Below are 18059 nucleotides of genomic sequence, written 5' to 3' on the forward strand. Positions count from 1 at the left end.
TTGCGATTACGTTATCAAAACTAATTGTGACCCCACTTTTTTCTTCAGACAATATTACTATTATAAAGAACTATTCCCACCTCTCGTTCCCGCCGCTGCAACTCCTGTGTAGCCAGGATCTACAGCTTGACCGCCAATAACCCAACCAATGAAGGTCAAGTTTAAATTGGCTGTGTTCAGGTTTTGGCAGAATGCAATAGGACCACTATGCTCCCACTCTTCCCGTGAATGTCGTAAGAGGCGACTAAAGGACAAGCGAACATCAGACCTCCCCAACCCGTCTGGCCAGCGTGGGGAGTGTAGGACAAATCTATTTGCCTCTGGTAAATAGAGAGAGTTCTGGTAAATAGCAAGTTCCTCCGTGGTTGAGGATTCCGGGTGAAGCTCGACTCCACTTTCGTCCTGATCGTCACTTACCATCAGGTGAGATACATGCCAAGAGCTTCCTCGTTGTGGTTAAAAAAAAAAGAAAATCGTGCTCCTGCACTGGAGACTAAATGACCTGATGATGTCATCATAGAATGTCATATTACTTTAACCCTACCACTGCTTCGAGACAATGAATGGGCCAGTGCTAAGAAGAAGCAGCTCAAGAAACTTAGTCACTGTTGTCAACAAAATGACTCAAGTGGAGACGTGGGATGTAGCTAGTTTTTAATTATTACATTACATTATGCAATCTTAATGTTAATTTTGATTGATAACTGTTGCGTAAGGTCGTTCAACTATAACTGAAGGATTAACTCTCAAATGTAGGTAAAAACTACGTAATAGTTCAAAGTACGAACGATAGTATCTCATCGTTATCATCATCATTTCAGCCACAGGACTGTTGGCTGTCCACTGCTGAACATAGGCCTCCCCCAGTGATTTTCAAATTGACCGGTTGGTCGGCCAGTATCCTTCCTGCTTACCTTTATTTTTTTACTCTGGCCTCTAACGCAGTTGAAATATGTGCTGGAACTTAAGAAAAGTTGATTCTTGGTTCTAAAAGTTAGCGCAGAAAAAAGTGGCAGCTCGAGTAGCGAGCGACCACGGGCCGGAAGACATAGTGTAATCAGGCCTCCCACTAGGTGGACCGATTAACTGGTGAAAGTCGCGGGAAGCACCTGGATGCGGGCAGCGCAGGACCGGTCCTTAAATCCTTGGGCACCAGGGCTTTGTCCAGAAGTGGACGTCATTTGGCTGAAACGAGCGAACTTAGTTCATGTACTTATAGATCGTTTCATCCACGAAGACGCGCCCACCAATTTTTGTTCTCGGTCGCGCGGGGTGCGGGGAGTTTGATCCGAGCAATCCGAGCGTCATTATTTTAATGTGCGTGTGCACTCATGGATAATTTAGCGTGTACCGATAACACTCAAACATTAGCGGAAAAATGGTGGGGCGCGTCTTCGTGGATGAAATGATCTATACTAGCTGACCCAGAACATTCGTGTTTTTTACCACCTACTATTTTTTAAATGTTCGCATATAGGCGGATTTTTAACGCACACTGTCATATTTACGTCAGCGATAATAACTGATAAGAAAACAATAAAAACGTTATCACAACCCCACCCTGCCTCTTTGACACGACAGAGGGTCATCTATACTGATGTAGAAGTAAAATAGTATGTGCGTTTGTTGAAGTAAGATTGATTTATAGATCCTTACCTTTGTAACTCAAAACTTCCATGACTGGACGAATGTCCACTAAGGATTTTCACAACTACCCGTCCTGTGCTTTATTTAGGTCCTCTGTCCACCGAGTGGAAAGCCTACCTGTATTACGTCAACGTCACTATGTTCATGCATAGGAATATGGTCATTGGTCATAGTAACTATTCTGTGAACCATGGAATGGTCGCCACTCGAGAACTTTTCTGCCACAACAGCCATCAGCTCTACGAGCTATATGCCCCGCCCACTGCCACTTAAGTTTGGCAAGTCTGCATAAGCTTTGTAAGGAAGAGAATTCAATAAAGGGCTGACAATTCTGACTGACTTTCTTCCGCCACTTCTTCTCAGCACCAGCCCATATGTTGTCCCGAAGTGGTGGTAGGGCAAGATATATTTAGGACGTGTATAAGTAAATCTGTGTCGGGTTCCAATATAGTAGGATGTCCTCAGGGACTACCCAGCCTTCATCATCATTTCAGCCACAGGACGTCCACTGCTGAACATAGGCCTCCCCCAATGATTTCCATGTTGATCGATTGGTTGCGGCCTGCGTCTCAGCCTTCACTGGTTGAGTTTCATTGGCGGTCAAGCTGTAGATCCTGGCTGTACAGGAGTTTTGTGGTATTTAAGAAAGGTGGGAGTAACCCCCTTGTTTGTCAAAAGCGAGCGAAACCGAGGGCTAATTCTAAAGTCTGTATCTGTATTGATCACTAAAACTATTTATCTCTTAGTAATTAAATTAAGTCGCATATTTAGGTCAAAAACAGTGTATTTGTGTTAGAGGACGCTCGTAAAAATATATCTGAGGGTCAGTGGAAGGTTTTGCTTTTCCGATAGTAAGACTAGTTATAGCTGCTGGATTTGTTTGCGTAACACTCCGACAATTTTAAAAGGTTATTAGGCAGTAATGTGTCGTATCAAATGACTAGTGTGTGTGTTAACCTAAATATGCTTGTGTACGTGCACCATTTATAGTCCAGAAGTTTACAGAGACCTATACTATAGCGTTCTTCGTTCGTTCGTTTCATGCCCGTTTTCACCATTAATCCCTAATTTTTAAGTGACCCTTATGGAAACAAAAGCCCTGTTAGGTGTTACCATAGGGGTGACTTAAAAATTAGGGATTGATAGTTAAAACGGGCATCAGTCAAATGACGTCCACATCTGGACAAAGGTCTCCCCCAAAGATTTCCATAACTCCGCTCCTGTACTTCCCGCGAACTTCTCCAGATCGTCGGTCCACCTATTGGAAGGTCTACCTACACTACGTCTTCGGGCCCATGGTCGCTACTCGAGAACTTTTCTGCGCTAACTTTTAGAACCAAGAATCAACTTTTCTCAAGTTCCAGCACATATTGCAACTGCGTTAGAGGCCAGCGTCAGGCGATGACACCCCCAAAATGGTCTGGTGCCCCCCAGGATCAGCATCGCATCTCCCCCCCGTATCATGAGTACTAGTGTCACCCCTTGATGCTTGGTCATTGCTTATGAAATTTTAATATTGACATCATACATGTTTACGATATATCTATTGAGTCTAAATAGGTGGTCGCTGCCAGTGTGGGGAGTGTAGGCCAAATCCTCCATTTGCCTCTGTAACTTAGAGAGGGTCGTGCTCCTGCAATGAAGACTAAAATAACTGATAAGTTTTAATTTCAATTAGTAAGATCTATTCATATCCTAGCCCTCTACTATTAGTTAATATGTAGGAATATTTCTTTGTTCATCTTATCTATATCTTGTTTATTCTCTAATTATTTATTTATATTTACATTTAAACACGCCCAACAAAATATCCGTAGTTTGGAACTGCATTGAAACTTGAAATTGATATTTAATTTGTTTGTAATACGCATTTAGTTCATTATTTGTTGTGTACTTACAAAAGCTGCTGTTGCAGTCAAGCAGTAAAGCTTTATCTGCCGTCTAGAGCATGTAAATTGTAGTTTTTTGTCCATAATCAATAAATATAGCGTTCAGTTTTATTCCATGGTCATCTTAGTTCAAACCTCGTCGAGTTCTGTTAAGATCTGTGGCTGTTTTTAATTAGTGAAAAGTGTCCTTTAAGTTTTGCTATGGCAAATTCTTTCGATGAAGAGGTGCAGTATAGAGTTGTGCATATGCGCTCTCCTCAAGTAAGTGGCTCTAGGTTCTAAAACTTAGGTATTAATTGAAATACTGTGATTTATTCTTCATCTTACCGTTTCGTTCTTAGCAGAGCGGTCGTGGTCACGTTGAGGCGTTGTTCACATCGGTTGTAGAGGCGGATACAACTTTCCGCACGATCTCCCGCCATCTCTCTCTGTTGGCAGACTGTCTGGCGCAGTCATAGAAATATGTGTTTATTGTGCTGTACTTTATTGTGGGGGTATTTATTACTTAATTTAATTAATTAAATTGATTGTTTCAGCTCAATCGTCTCATGAACGAGATTTACGAGACGGTGACGGCGGCTTGCAACATGGACGACAGAAAGCCGTTCAGTTTCCCCACTGAGTCGACAGACGGCAGCACTAGCGAAGGTAAACTAAATAGCCCGTGTATAGTCTGGTCTGCGAGCACGTAGAATTTTGTCCAATGACCCCAAGCTACCCATCCTTATCGCTCGTGCGTAATTATGTCGCTGTCGCGCTCGCACACTCACTGCGGGCGCCCGTCGCACATTCGCGACAGCAATATAATTACGCGCGAGCGATAAGGATGGGTAGCTTGGGGTCATTGGACAAAATTCTACGTGCTCGCAGACCAGACTATACCCGTCAAGATTTCATTGATGTGAGATACACTTGAAATAAATAATGTAATTTTACTTGAAATATGGCTCCCTCCATGTGACATTTGCTTTTATCGCGATTCCCTCGGTAATTTATTCTTATCATGAAAGTTATTTATTTTTATAATCAGGTTTTTAAAAAGCATTTTTTAACCCTCTAACTGTCATAACATATCTAATTTTTAATTTTTTTTGGACCTTAATACAGGCGTGCTTTTTCGTTTTGTATTTGTATTAGAATGAGTTTGCGTTCACAATAACAATTAGGAAGTCCAATACTGTTATTTGCATCGCGGAAGCCATTTTCCTAAGTGTACAAATAGATTATGTTTACTTTACTAACTGATAAAGGGAAGGTCGGTGAATAGTTATTGAGAGAACTATAGTTAATAATATGGTACTAGGTACAGTTTACAGTATATACATGAGACTACATTTTTTTTGCTAACTAGCAGCCGCCCGCGACTTCGTACGCGTGGATCCCGTTTTCCCCCTTAGGGGTGGAGTTTCGTAAAATCCTTTCTTAGCGGATGACTACGTCATAACATCTACCTGCATGCCAAATTTCAGCCCGATCCGTCCAGTGGTTTGGGCTGTGCGTTGATAGATCACTATGTCAGTCAGTCACCTTTGAGTTATATGTACCTATTTAGATATTTTTTTTTTGTTTTCAGACTCAATCAAACTAACAAGGAGTCTGACCGAGAAACGAAAGAACTACGTACGCCGAGTCTCGTCCCGAGTGGCCTACCTTGACCAGAACAACATTAAGAGACCCCTACGCCATCGGCACCAAACCTCAGTCTGCTCCTACAAGTCCGAAATTATAGACAATCCGTACTCCACTTTCCGTTCCTGGAAAAGTTTCCGGACTTCGCGCTCGAATTTAAACGATTCCAAAATGGCCGACACCACAGAGTCGAAATTCAATCTGACAGATTCGACGGGCAATATATTGTCTATGAAGGATGAGTTTGACAGTGACAGCATAGACAAATACAGCATAGATGAGAAAACGGGGTGCGTGGATATAGAGCTCCCTTTTGAACCTAGAGAGAGAGGGTTGTTCAATATTTGTCTATTGGTTGGACTCAATTATATGACGGGAGAGGCATACGTCAAGAGTGTGTTTCCTAATCAGGTAAATATTTTTTTCCATCTCCTGTGTATAGTCTGGTCTGTGAGCACGTAGAATTTTGTTCAATGACCCCAAGCTACCCATCCTTACCGCTCGTGCGCAATTATGTTGCTGTCGCGCTCGCACACTCACTGCGGGCGCCCGTCGCACAGTCGCGACAGCAATATAATTACGCGCGAGCGATAAGGATGGTAGCTTGGGGTCATTGGACAAAATCCTACGTGCTCACAGACCGGGCTGTAGTTCCGCCCATAAAGTTAATATACCTAGCGGAATAGAGCAAAAAAGGACTGAACGAGCGAGATGTCACTAGCAGCAACACTGTGATAAAAAGAGATACGTGATGCGACGTAACAACCGTTTTTTGCAATAATTTGACAGATAGTTAGCTGAAAATTTGAGCTCTGGGATTTTTTCAGATTTTACGTGGGTGTTTATAAATAGTGCTTCAGAAACGTAGTGACTGGTTCAGTGATTGATTAATGTACAAAACAGTGAAATAATCCTGACCCTGACACACAAATTACATCCAGTGTCATCCAAAATCGGTTTCGTTTGATAGCTCGTGGTTGTTGCTCTATTCCGAAGGAATAATAACTTTATGGACGGATTCCGTGGAGGGTAGTTGAACGGGAAGCATGGTCGATCTGTTTTAATGGTTTCAATTTATTATTTAATGGACTTTAGTGTACAAATTTGGTGTTATTTTGTGTTCTAAAGTGCAGTGAAGTGATAAATTACAAAAAAAACATTGAAACACTTCGAATTTGAGCACATATCGAGTGTCGAGTGGGTTGTCGTATGAACTTGAAACCTGCTTACGGGCATACTTAACTCCACTGAAACACCCACGTTCTATTGATAATATTATTATGTCAATTTTTCACTCGACATTGGCAGAAATAAACCTCCCAGAGAGGTTTGGTTGCCACTATATTATAAAAAAAAAACTTTATGGACATAACTCGCTAGTGGCGCCATTTGGTGAGCGATTGCATTTGGAAATATCATTCTTCGTCATCGTCATATTTAATATTCCAGGTGCAAGTACCACCCCATATAGAGAACCTAATATTTCCTGAGACACTAAGCGCTGCGTCCAAGGGAGAATGGGCGGCTGAAGCTAAAGGGGCACAGTGCTATTCCTTGGTACTGACTGATGAAAGGGGAGAGCGGTCCTATGGGTAAGTTAACTGGTTAAAGATTGACTGGGAGAGAATACCATTGGCATTAATTTCTTCTTGTGGGGCTATATTTCATTGTAATATAAAAAATACAAGCAAACCAGAACTCGGCAATGGCTCGTAAGAACTACTTGATGACTGATTTGTTCAAATTCAATTCCTTCAAGAAATCAATTATTTAATTTTTGCAGTTAAAAATGTTGTTTCAAAGTTTTTGTCTACTACTTTTCTCTTGTGAACTAAACTTATTTAACTCTTGTCCAGTGGGGTCACAGTTTCAGTTAGCCGTTCCCATTTTTTCTTTCGCTCTCATCAAATGGAAATTCTTTGTGATAGAACGAGACGACATAACCTGATATGGGTAGCTGGAACTATAGTAGATGATGTCACATAATAATATAGTTTGTATAATCATAAGTATAATCTGTTCATTTCTTGATAAAAGATTATCGTTAAATTTCCAGGTATTGCCGTAGAGTGCTACCAGAAGGAGCTTCAACGTGTTTGCCCCTATGTTACTGCCTCATAGGCCGGTACAGGGCCCCAGGGTTTTACTACAAGGTATAGTCTGGTCTGCGAGCACGTAGAATTTTGTCCAATGACCCCAAGCTACCCATCCTTATCGCTCGCGCGTAATTATGTTGTTATCGCGCTCGCACACTCACTGCGGGCGCCCGTCGCACAGTCGTAATTCTGCTATGGCCGTAATTCAGCTTGCAAGATATGACTCAAATATGTTTAAAGTTAAAAAAGCTTGCATTTTTTTTTTATTTCATGATTACTCTCCTATTTGCAGGTCCTGCAAGAAATCGAATCTCACCACGGCAGCTCAGAAGTAGAAATACATTCCATTCTCCAGCAGTTATTCGAGACCGACTTCCCGAGCCCTGGAGAAGAATTATCCATAACATACAACCATAAATACGACTCGGATATCTGCATATCAGACAAAACATACAGAAACTCCGTCAATTTAGGCGATATACTCAAATGCAAAACAATGCCAGACATGAGAAGAAGCGGTGGCAACGAATTCTCGAACGAGCCATCCAATGGCTCGAAAGAACTCGACGATGGCTCGAATGAAGTCGGCGATGGCTCGAAAGAACTCGCGAATGGCTCGGATGGTTCTGAGGCGAGGGATTATTCGGATCTGCCCAAGTTTTTGGATTTGGAAAACAATAATGGACCGAAGAAAGTCTTGTTGAGCTTGGAAAATCCAAGGTGAGATTTTATTCATGACTGTACTTTATCAAAGCGTTTCTTTCTTCTATTTTGTTGTTTTTTAACCCCCGACGAAAAAAGATTTGTGTATCTATCCTTGGCACCTTAGCAAGAGCTAAGTTAATCGCATCCAAATCGGTTCACCCGTTCAAGAGAACGGGTGAACCGATTTGGATGCGATTTTTTTATTTAAAAGCAAGTTATTTAGCGGTGGTTCTTAGACATTTTTGAGGTTTTTTAGAGGTTTTGTTTGATCGAGATCGATTCAGCCGTTTCAATGTCATGCGTTCTTAGCTCTTAAAGGAAGAAAACATGCGATTTTTTATCAGTATATTTCAAAACTTCGTTTGTAGTCGAGTTTAAAACTTTGATAAAAAAATAAGAGTAAAAAATAGGTTTGTTTCGTATAGCTAGTTTTTAAGTTTAACTTTAGTGCCTAATAAAACATTATTATATTATTTGCAGGACAAGAATAATAAAGAGGCCTTTAGAGCCTCGCGTAGATGAGGACAACCTGTCTACTCTGCTGGACTCGCTAGGCGCGGGGCTCGTCATCAAGGTCTTCGGCTCTCTGCTGCTGGAGCGAAAGCTGGTCATATGCAGCGACCAGCTCAGGTGGGTAGCTTCACCATCATCATCATCAGCAGGTCATATAGTCTCTAGTACAGAAGCACGACCCTCTCTAATACTAGAGGAAAAACTGGAGACACTATTATCTATAGTCTGGTCTGCGAGCACGTAGAATTTTGTCCAATGACCCCAAGCTACCCACCCTTATCGCTCGCGCGTAATTATATTGCTGTCGCGACTGTGCGACGCGCGCCCGCAGAGAGTATGCGAGCGCGATAGCAACATAATTACGCGCGAGCGATAAGGATGGGTAGCTTGGGGTCATTGGACAAAATTCTACGTGCTCACGGACCAGACTATAGTTTCATCATCATATCATCAACATCCACTCCAGGAGCACGACCCTCTCTAATACCAGAGGCAAATGGAGACACTATTATACAGCCATCAGCTCAGGTATGTAGCTTCATCATCATCAAGTCATTTAGTCTCCACTGCAGAAGCCGTATTTGTGACGCCATCTACCGACTTGCCACTACAAACTGGTGCCAGTCATCACCCAATAGATGGCGTTGATACATGCTTACTATGATACACGTCTCCGCGCATACAAACCTGCATCGCGGTATTAAAGTTTTTGACCCTGACTGAGTATATATAGAAAACCAAAATGGCTTCCTTTAATGCTCCCCTATCCGTCCCCCGGACACGGCCTGAGCCCAGGTCCGAGCCTACCGTGGCGCCCTCAGGCCGCGTCCGTAGTCCCCTCGATCGGGCCCACTAGAGTGAGCCCGCCGTAGGCTGGACTTTGGTCCAACACCGCGGTGGGCAACCCTCTAGTTGGGTTCGCCACTGATCGGGCGCCTTATGCGCTCGATACGGCCCGATCGCGAACGTCGGTCTGCGACCGACGCGGACGAGCCTGCCACACTCGGCCTCGTCGGCACGCGCACCGACGATCGCCAAACGGCTAGAGTACCTTCTGTACTCGCCACTCTGCCCGGTGAAGCTAGAAAAGCTCCTCAAGCTACCAGCGCGCGTCTCTTCAAAAAAAAAAAAAATCCTTTAATGGAAGATCTCCATACGTATAGTTCGATGGGTCAACTGGACTATTACGACCGTATTCACAAACGATGCTTGCATAAGTGAAGCAGCAATTCGAACGCACAGCGTTGAATAGAACTCCGTAATTGTAGACAGGTCACACAACGCACAGCGTTGCCGCGTTGAATAGAACTCCGTAATTGCAGACAGGTGGTGTAGCTTCATCATCATCAGTTCATTTAGTCTCCACTGCAGGATTATAACTCTCTGATTTACCAGAGGCAAATGGAAAATTTGGGGCAGCAAGGTTCTGAAGTGGAGGCCAGGCTGGTATATACCTTAAAGCACAACTCCGGAACCTCCACTCATGACAAGATGGACAGACGACTCCATAAAGGTAGCAACCAGGAAGGCGCTGGATGCTGACCCGCTAATAACCAGTCTGGGAGACCCATGTTCAGCAGTGGACGTCCTGTGGCTGAAATGATGACGATAAAGTAGAAAATACCGCAATGGGTCAAAGCACAGTTCCTTAAGGCATGAATAAAGACCATAAGGTCTTCTTCAAGGAACAGTTTTTGGGCCTTACTATTCCTTCTTCTTTTTTTATTAACACTATTTTCTTATCTATTCCAGCGCCGTATCATCCTGCATGGAGGCTCTCCAAAGCGCCCTCTACCCCTTCGTATGGCAACAGCCTCTCATAGCAGCCATCCCTTCTGAGATACAAAGGGACGTGTTAGAAGCGCCCCTGCCTATACTGGCTGGCATGTTGAAGACTCAAGAGGTGGATTACACTGGAGTTCTTTTTGAGGAGGTGAGTTTTATTAAAGGGGATATTCTGGCTGGGAAAGGGGATTTTTTGACTGGAAAAGGGAGACATTCTGGCTGTGGAGGGGACATTTTGGCGAGGTAGGGGAATATTTTAGCTAGAGAGAGGGACATTATGGCTTGGAAAGGGAACATTTTGGCTGCGAAGGGGGACTTTCTGGCCGGGACGAGGGACATTTGGCTAGGCAAAGGAATATTCTGGCTAGGGAGAGGGCATTCTGACTAAAGGGAGACATTCTGGCTAAATAGGGGGACAATCTGGCTTTGGAAGTGGGACATTCTGGCTAGAGAGGGGGGCAGTCTAAACTAGGGGGGACATTCTGTCCTAGAGGGGATCAATTTCTCTACCCCTTCGTATGGCAACAGCCCCTCATAGCAGCGATACCTTCTGAGATACAAAGGGACGTGTTAGAAGCGCCCCTGCCTATACTGGCTGGCATGTTGAAGACTCAAGAGGTGGATTATTCTAGAGTTCTTTTTGAGGAGGTGAGTGTTTCAACCGACTACGTGAAAAAGAATAGTGTGTTTAACTAGATTCTGAGCTAGAGGGAGAGGGGGACATTCTAACACAGGAGCTATTTTCAATAGGTGAGTTTTTAGTCGACTGCGTGGAAGAAGGTAATGTGGTTATCCAGATTATGAGCTGAGAGAGGGGCAGTCTGACACAAGGGGAGGGGCAATGTGACTTAACAGGGGGGAATTGTGACTTAACGGGCATTGTAACTTGGGGGGGGGATTGTAAATTGGAGGGGGGGGATATTGAGGACTGTCTGGGGAGGGACACTCTTGATTTAGGGGGGGGTAGTCTAGCCAAGGGGGGTCTCCAAAGGGACGTGTTAGAAGCGCCCCTGCCTATACTGGCTGGCATGTTGAAGACTCAAGAGGTGGATTATACTGGAGTTCTTTTTGAGGAGGTGAGTTTTATTAAAGGGGATATTCTGGCTGGAAAAGGGGGATATTTTGGCTGGAAAAGGGAGACATTCTTGCTGCGGAAGGGTCATTCTGGCTGGATAGGGAGATATTCTGGCTATAAACGGGTCATTTTGGCTGAGAAAGGGGACATTCTGGCTAGAGGGGGACAGTTTGACTGAAGAGGGGACATTCTAGCTAGAGACGGGGGACAATCTAGCTAAAGATGGGATATTTTGGCTAGATAGGGGGATATTATGTCCTGGAGCAGGAGGAAAAACTGGCATGGGGGGTACTTACTCATGATATATTACCTCTAACTAGCAAAACAACCTCAGACGGGTTGGGGAGGCCTGATGTTCGTATATTTATCTTTATTCCCCTTTTACTAATCCACGGCAAGAGTGGGCGTGGTCCTATTCTATTCTACCAACCACACTTTTAAGGGTTCCGTAGTCCTGACAAGGAACCCTTATAGTTTCGATAAGTCTGTCTGTCCGAGGTTTTGCTTAGAAACTACTGGCACTAGAAAGCTGTAATTTTGTGGAGGTATGTAGGTATATTACGTCCCCCCCCCTGTAAAAACTAAACTGTTGGCTTGAAAAATTTGGAAAAATTCGCAATAATACTGCTTTTCATGAACTTTCAAAGAAAACTATAACGGTTAAGATACATCAGTTAGTTTAAGATTAATAGTCATTTAACTCATGTATTATAAAATTTCTTAACTAGTATAAATTCCTTAGAAGAAAATATTAAAAGTGACTTTAGATGAAGTAATTGCTTGCTTCTGAAATATATTGTGTTAACGACGGACAAACTACGGAACCCTACAATGCGCGTGACACGACATGCACTTGGCATTTTTTTTTTTAATTACTTTATCTAAACAAACTTTTCTTTCCAGGGCATGCTAATAGACCTAACTCATCCTTCCAAAGCGATTTTCTACCAAGGCGACGAGTCTACCATCCTCCCTACAACATCATATAAGACTTTAAAAACCGCCCTACAAATGGAGACAAACAAACATACAAATAAACTGGACAATAAGACAAGAAATGTGATGATATCGGAGGCGTTTTTGCGGTTTTTCGTCGACATTTTGGGAGATTTTTGGCGGTTTTTCTCGGTGGGGGAGCTGAAAGATGGGGATTTGGGCAAAGGGAATGTGGTTTTTGATGTGAGTATTGTTATTAAAGTAGAATACATTTGTCACCAACCCCTATTCTTCCCGCGGGTGTCGTAGGAGGCGACTTAGGGACTACACATCAAACAGAGAACGGGCAGCAGCGCTCTCTGACAAACATCAATCTTTTAAGCTGCGATCTCCAACCCGCCTGCCAAGCGTGGGGATTATGGCAAAACCCTCCACTATAGTGGAGGAGGCTCATAGTCCAGCAGTGGACTGTAAAGGGCTGTTGATGATTAAAGTAACATTGGTGATTAATTTCACAGCGGGTCCAATGACAGTTTAACTTTCCCCCGGGACAAACTTGACCTTCACTGGTTGGGTTATTGGCGGTCAAGCTGTAGATTCTGGCTACACAGGAGTTGCAGCAGGAGTTTAGTCTGTAAATTACATATCAAAAAATATTGGACACGTTATATTTTTATTTGTCAATGAAACAGTATAGTAATTACGAAGTTGTGATGCGTTGAATTTTCGCATGATTTCACAATGTGCTACACTTTTAAGCACGCCTTGACGTCACGGGCCTCTACTTTTGAACTTTGGCGCGCTTTATCTCATTAAATTTTCATTAGTTTGAAAAAATGACAATACGTGTCGGGTATTTTTTTGATATGACTAATTCAAACTTGTTTTTTTACCCAGGAAACATGATAACTAAAACAAATTGTTCTCCCATTCCAGAAAGAAGCATACATCAAGAGCGTTCCATCCAAACAGAACCAGTATTTCCTCGAATGGTTCACAGAGACAGCCATGTTCAACCATTTCATCCAAAACATGTCTGTGAGCATACGTCTGCAGCCACAGTCACCGACCACTCCAGCCCTACCAATGTCACTGAAATTTGAGTTCGCTGACTCAAAATTGGTTGACACACCACTACCTTTGTTCTATGAAATCTTCAACGAACGATTGTGGAGAAATAAAAGTGCTAAAAGTGTTGATAAAAGTAACTACAAAAGTGCAGTGAATAAAAAAGTGAAGTTGCTAAAGACTAAACTGAGGGATTTGATTACTTAAGTGTTTATTGTGATCTGTGAAAGGGTACGCAGAAATGACTTAAAGGTATAGTTAATACAGTAAGAGTGGAGGCTACCAAAAGCAAAGATTTGTATCTATATACGCTCGCGCTGACGTCTTGCGTATAGTCTGGTCCGTGAGCACGTAGAATTTTGTCCAATGACCCCAAGCTACCCATCCTTATCGCTCGCGCGTAATTATGTTGCTATCGCGCTCGCACACTCACTGCGGGCGCCCGTCGCACAGTCGCGACAGCAATATAATTACGCGCGAGCGATAAGGATGGGTAGCTTGGGGTCATTGGACAAAATTCTATGTGCTCACAGACCGGGCTTTAGTCGGACTGACAAGTCTTACACCCGAATTCACAAACATTTTACATTACTATGAGGTCTCACAGTGCGCGCGGACGCACAGGATCATACACAAACCAATCACAGAGCTTTATTCAACGCTGTGCGTTCGATTTGCAACTTTGCTTAAGCAAGCATCGTTTGTGAATACGGGTGTTAGTGCTGTCTTTTTATTGTGAGTCTTTTCAAATCAAGAAAAAGTCAAGTCTGCGTATGCCCTTATTGTTGATAGTATAGGCAAAACGCCAGTGATTAAACGTAATCGAAAATGTGCCTTATTGTATTCTATTAGAATTTACATTTGTATGTCAGAGTGTAGGATTTGATTGTATGATTTAAAAATCATACCAACTGAATTTAAAACCACCTTTTTGAAGGCAGTTAAAAAGAAACAAAAAAAGAGCTGTGTTAAAACAGTGATCTGCTATTTTGAACTTTAAGCAGTCGGATTAAGATTTAAAACATTTTTGTGTCTAATTCTACAGTCAGACATACAAATAATGTATTATTTTAATGAAATGTAATTTATTTCAAATATCAATGTAGTATGAGTAGATTGTAGTATTAAATAATATTAAATAATAAGAAAGGCCTTAAATGTTTCTTTAAAATTAATAAACTGTTTAAATCGAGATAGTAATTGCAAATTGACTGTATCCTATGTCAGTGCATTAACTTTAGTCAGTGCCTGATTCATAACATCACTCACTAGTGAGCGCGTAAAAAAATGACATTAAATGTATGACGGATTGTACAGCGCCCCTAGCGGAAACGTTAAAGAACTAAAATTTTCATACATTTTTTTTCGCGCTCACTAGTGAGGAGGTTTGATATAAACTCACACTCAGCCCTCTGATGATGCATATGTTACAAAAAAAGTATAGTATAAGTATGTTTATATCCGTTGTCTAGTACCCATAGTACAAGCTTTGCTTAGTTTGGGACTAGAGGCGCAGTGTAAAATGTCCAAGGATACATCTATTTCTAGAAGCTAAAGGTCACTGACTGACTGACTGACTCACTCATCACGAAATCTCAGAAACTAGTGCTAGGAGTCATAAAGCATGGGGGTTCCTTTTAGAACGTAGGTGCTCACTAAGAGTAGGCGCACACCGTTGATTTTTAGTTGGCCGATAGTTGTGCTCGATTTTAATTTGTATGAAGAATCGGCCAAATCGAATCGGCGTAGTGTGCGCACTCCCATACATGCCCATACTGATCAACTGCCCGACTAAACTATCGGCCGACGAAAAATCAACGGTGTGCGCCTACTCTAAGACTCGATTCGGCAAAATTCAACCCCTAAGGGGGTAAAACAGGATCCACGCTTACGAAGTCGCGGGCGGCCGCTAGTTATTTATACATGCACATACAATTATATCTCCATTTATACAGTTCATTAATTTTGTATTGTCTTCAATCGCTATGTGATATAAATAGTTGTAGTAATCTCATATTATCTTTAAATAAAGCCTTGTATTAATAAGGGACAAATATGCGAGCATCAGGCCTCCCCAACCCGTCTGGCCAGCGTGGGGAGTGTAGGACAAATCCTCTTGCCTCTGGTCAATTAGAGGCGTGCTCCTGCAGTGGAGACTAAATGACTGATGATGAAAAAAACTTGGTATAGTTCCAAAATACTGAACTGTTCTATGCATGACATTGACAGTGGGGCGCCACCGTCAATACCGGATCGCTGGTTCTGATTTTTGCCATGTTGGAAACCATATAGTTGAACGATGGTAGCGCCCCCCTGTCATTGAGTTTGGTGGGACAGTTCAGCGTGGGTCATCTATACAGTGTGTCCGGGCATGTAGTGATCAAACTTTAAGGGCGTAATCTATGGACAATTTTATCGGTGAAAATACTTTAAATTTGGGGCTTGACCCATTTCTCGCAAAATTACAAGGATTTAAGTTTTTAATTTTAAGTTTTCACCTCTTCCTTCAAAAACAAGTGATAGCGTGGGTAGTTTAACATTAATAAGCAAATATTTTATATCATGCGATAGCCAATAAAATTATCTTTTAGTAGAAGTAGAAAACAGACACAAGTTTCATACATTTTATGGGAGTAAGAATGGATTTAATTAGAAAAATACATGATTTTTTTAACTTCTTTTTCAGCTATTTTCTAACACAAGAAAAACCAGGTCGTTAAAGTATGTTTTTTTTTGCATTGTATTATTAGTGTTTGAGCTATTCTACAAAACGAATGTAATTTTATTAGTCTACATCTATTAGTTTCGACGTTATTGTTGAACAAAGATACCCCTTCCCAGCCGGTTCCATAGCGCGTCGGAATAGGTTGTGTGATTCTTTCAGGCAGTGCATTTTCGCATGTTAGCAGCGCTATGGAACCGGCTGGGAAGGGGTATCTTTGTTCAACAATAACGTCGAAACTAATAGACGTAGACTAATAAATTTACATTCGTTTTGTAGAATAGCTCAAACACTAATAATACAATGCAAATAAAACATACTTTAACGACCTAGTTTTTCCTGTGTTGGAAAATAACTGAAAAAGAAGTGAAAAAATAATGTATTTTTCTAATTAAATCCATTCTTACTCCCATAAAATGTACAAAACTTGTTTTTGTTTTCTACTTCTACTAAAAGACAATTTTATTGGCTATCGAATGATATAAAATATTTGCATATTAATGTTAAGCTACCCACGCTTTCACTTGTTTTTGAAGGAAGAGGTGAAAACTAAAAATTAAAAACTTAAATCCTTGTAATTTTGCGAAAAATGGGTCAAGCCCCAAATTTGAAGTATTTTTATCGATAAAATTGTCCCTAGATTTCGCCCTTAAAGTTTGATCACTACATGCCCGGACACACTGTATAGTGTTATTGTTATTTACTTAATCTGTGTATGTACTTATTTTAAAATTAAAAGGTACACAGTCAGCGTCAAATAGTTCGTGACACCCAAAGTAGCCAAAAAGTCCGCAACACGTCTTTGTTACAATTGGAATAAGGTTGTGTTGTCAACTTTTTGGCCACTTTGGGTGTTACTATTTGACGCTCACTGGACTATCTAAATGCCTAAAGCCCGGTCTGTGAGCACGTAGAATTTTGTCCAATGACCCCAAGCTACCCATCCTTATCGCTCGCGCGTAATTATATTGCTGTCGCGACTGTGCGACGGGCGCCCGCAGTGAGTGTGCGAGCGCGACAGCAACATTACGCGCGAGCGATAAGGATGGGTAGCTTGGGGTCATTGGACAAAATTCTACGTGCTCGCAGACCAGACTATACATATTTGTCCCATATTTACATACAAGGTTTTTCTATATGTACTTTTAATACAATATCATATCGAGGCTCGATTGCTTAAGACTGAATCAATATTCTGATACTGGGGTACATCTGTCTCTCTCACTCATCAAAATGGTGATACGAGTGAAAGAGACAAATGTATGTACTAAATTATCGCAACAAATGAAGTAGAAATATAGAACCAAACTTTTTTTAATCCTTGTGTATTGTTGTACTACATTACAAATTCATTTTAGTATGTTTCAGAATACATTTTATTTTATATATTTATACTATAACGAAAAATATCGACTTGAATACATTCCTTTTGAAAATTAACAATTTTAAAGTCATTATTGATTGAGCTTTTATATTTTTAAGCAAATGTCAATTTGGCGCTCTGGTGGTGATTTTAAGAAGTAGTAAATTGACCAGAGACAAAATTTCTTGATCTTTCTACTAGATGGCGCTAGTGTGAAAGATATATCGATTTTTAAATAAACTAAAAAAACAGACCTAACATCAGTCACAGATATGTATCAAGATGTTAGTCAATATATTTGTACAAATGTTTGTTAAAGTTCTTCGCAAACACGTCTTCCATACAGTTTTCGCGATATTTTTTGTACAGTTTCACTTATGGGACGACAATCTCGTTAATGAGTACCTACAGTGTATCTCAAAAGAAGGCTTGAACAACTTTTCACACTGCTAAAATATTTGTACAAATATGTGCTTGTACAGCAGCGTCAAATAGTTCGTGACTCCCAAAGTGGCCAAAAAGTAGTCAACACAACCTTATTCCAATTGTAACAAAGACGTGTTGCGAACTTTTGGCTACTTTGGGTGTCACGAAACTATTTGACGCTGCTGTATAGTTCCAAAATACTGAA

At 41.5% G+C, this 18059-nt stretch overlaps 1 protein-coding gene across 2 annotated transcripts; it reads left to right on the forward strand.

Moving 5' to 3' along the window:
• Nucleotides 1-3701: 3701 nt before the first annotated feature.
• Nucleotides 3702-13762, forward strand: LOC114355922 (suppression of tumorigenicity 5 protein-like). 2 transcript variants are annotated; one of them, XM_028308970.1, is made up of 11 exons: nucleotides 3702-3797; nucleotides 4073-4184; nucleotides 5110-5576; nucleotides 6615-6757; nucleotides 7222-7318; nucleotides 7554-7981; nucleotides 8447-8596; nucleotides 10232-10327; nucleotides 11256-11340; nucleotides 12243-12518; nucleotides 13212-13762. In XM_028308970.1, the coding sequence occupies exons 1-11, from the start codon at nucleotides 3738-3740 to the stop codon at nucleotides 13548-13550; spliced, it is 2253 nt and encodes a 750-aa protein (XP_028164771.1). In that variant the 5' UTR covers nucleotides 3702-3737; the 3' UTR covers nucleotides 13551-13762. The 2 variants fall into 2 exon arrangements, with proteins under 2 accessions (XP_028164771.1, XP_028164772.1); XM_028308971.1 differs by lacking the exon at nucleotides 11256-11340 and having other exon boundaries at nucleotides 10232-10412.
• The last annotated feature ends 4297 nt before the right edge of the window (nucleotides 13763-18059 follow it).

Source organism: Ostrinia furnacalis, unplaced genomic scaffold (genome assembly GCF_004193835.3).
Source record: "Ostrinia furnacalis isolate ACB-3 unplaced genomic scaffold, ASM419383v2 OfSCF2576, whole genome shotgun sequence".
NCBI lineage: Eukaryota > Metazoa > Arthropoda > Insecta > Lepidoptera > Crambidae > Ostrinia > Ostrinia furnacalis.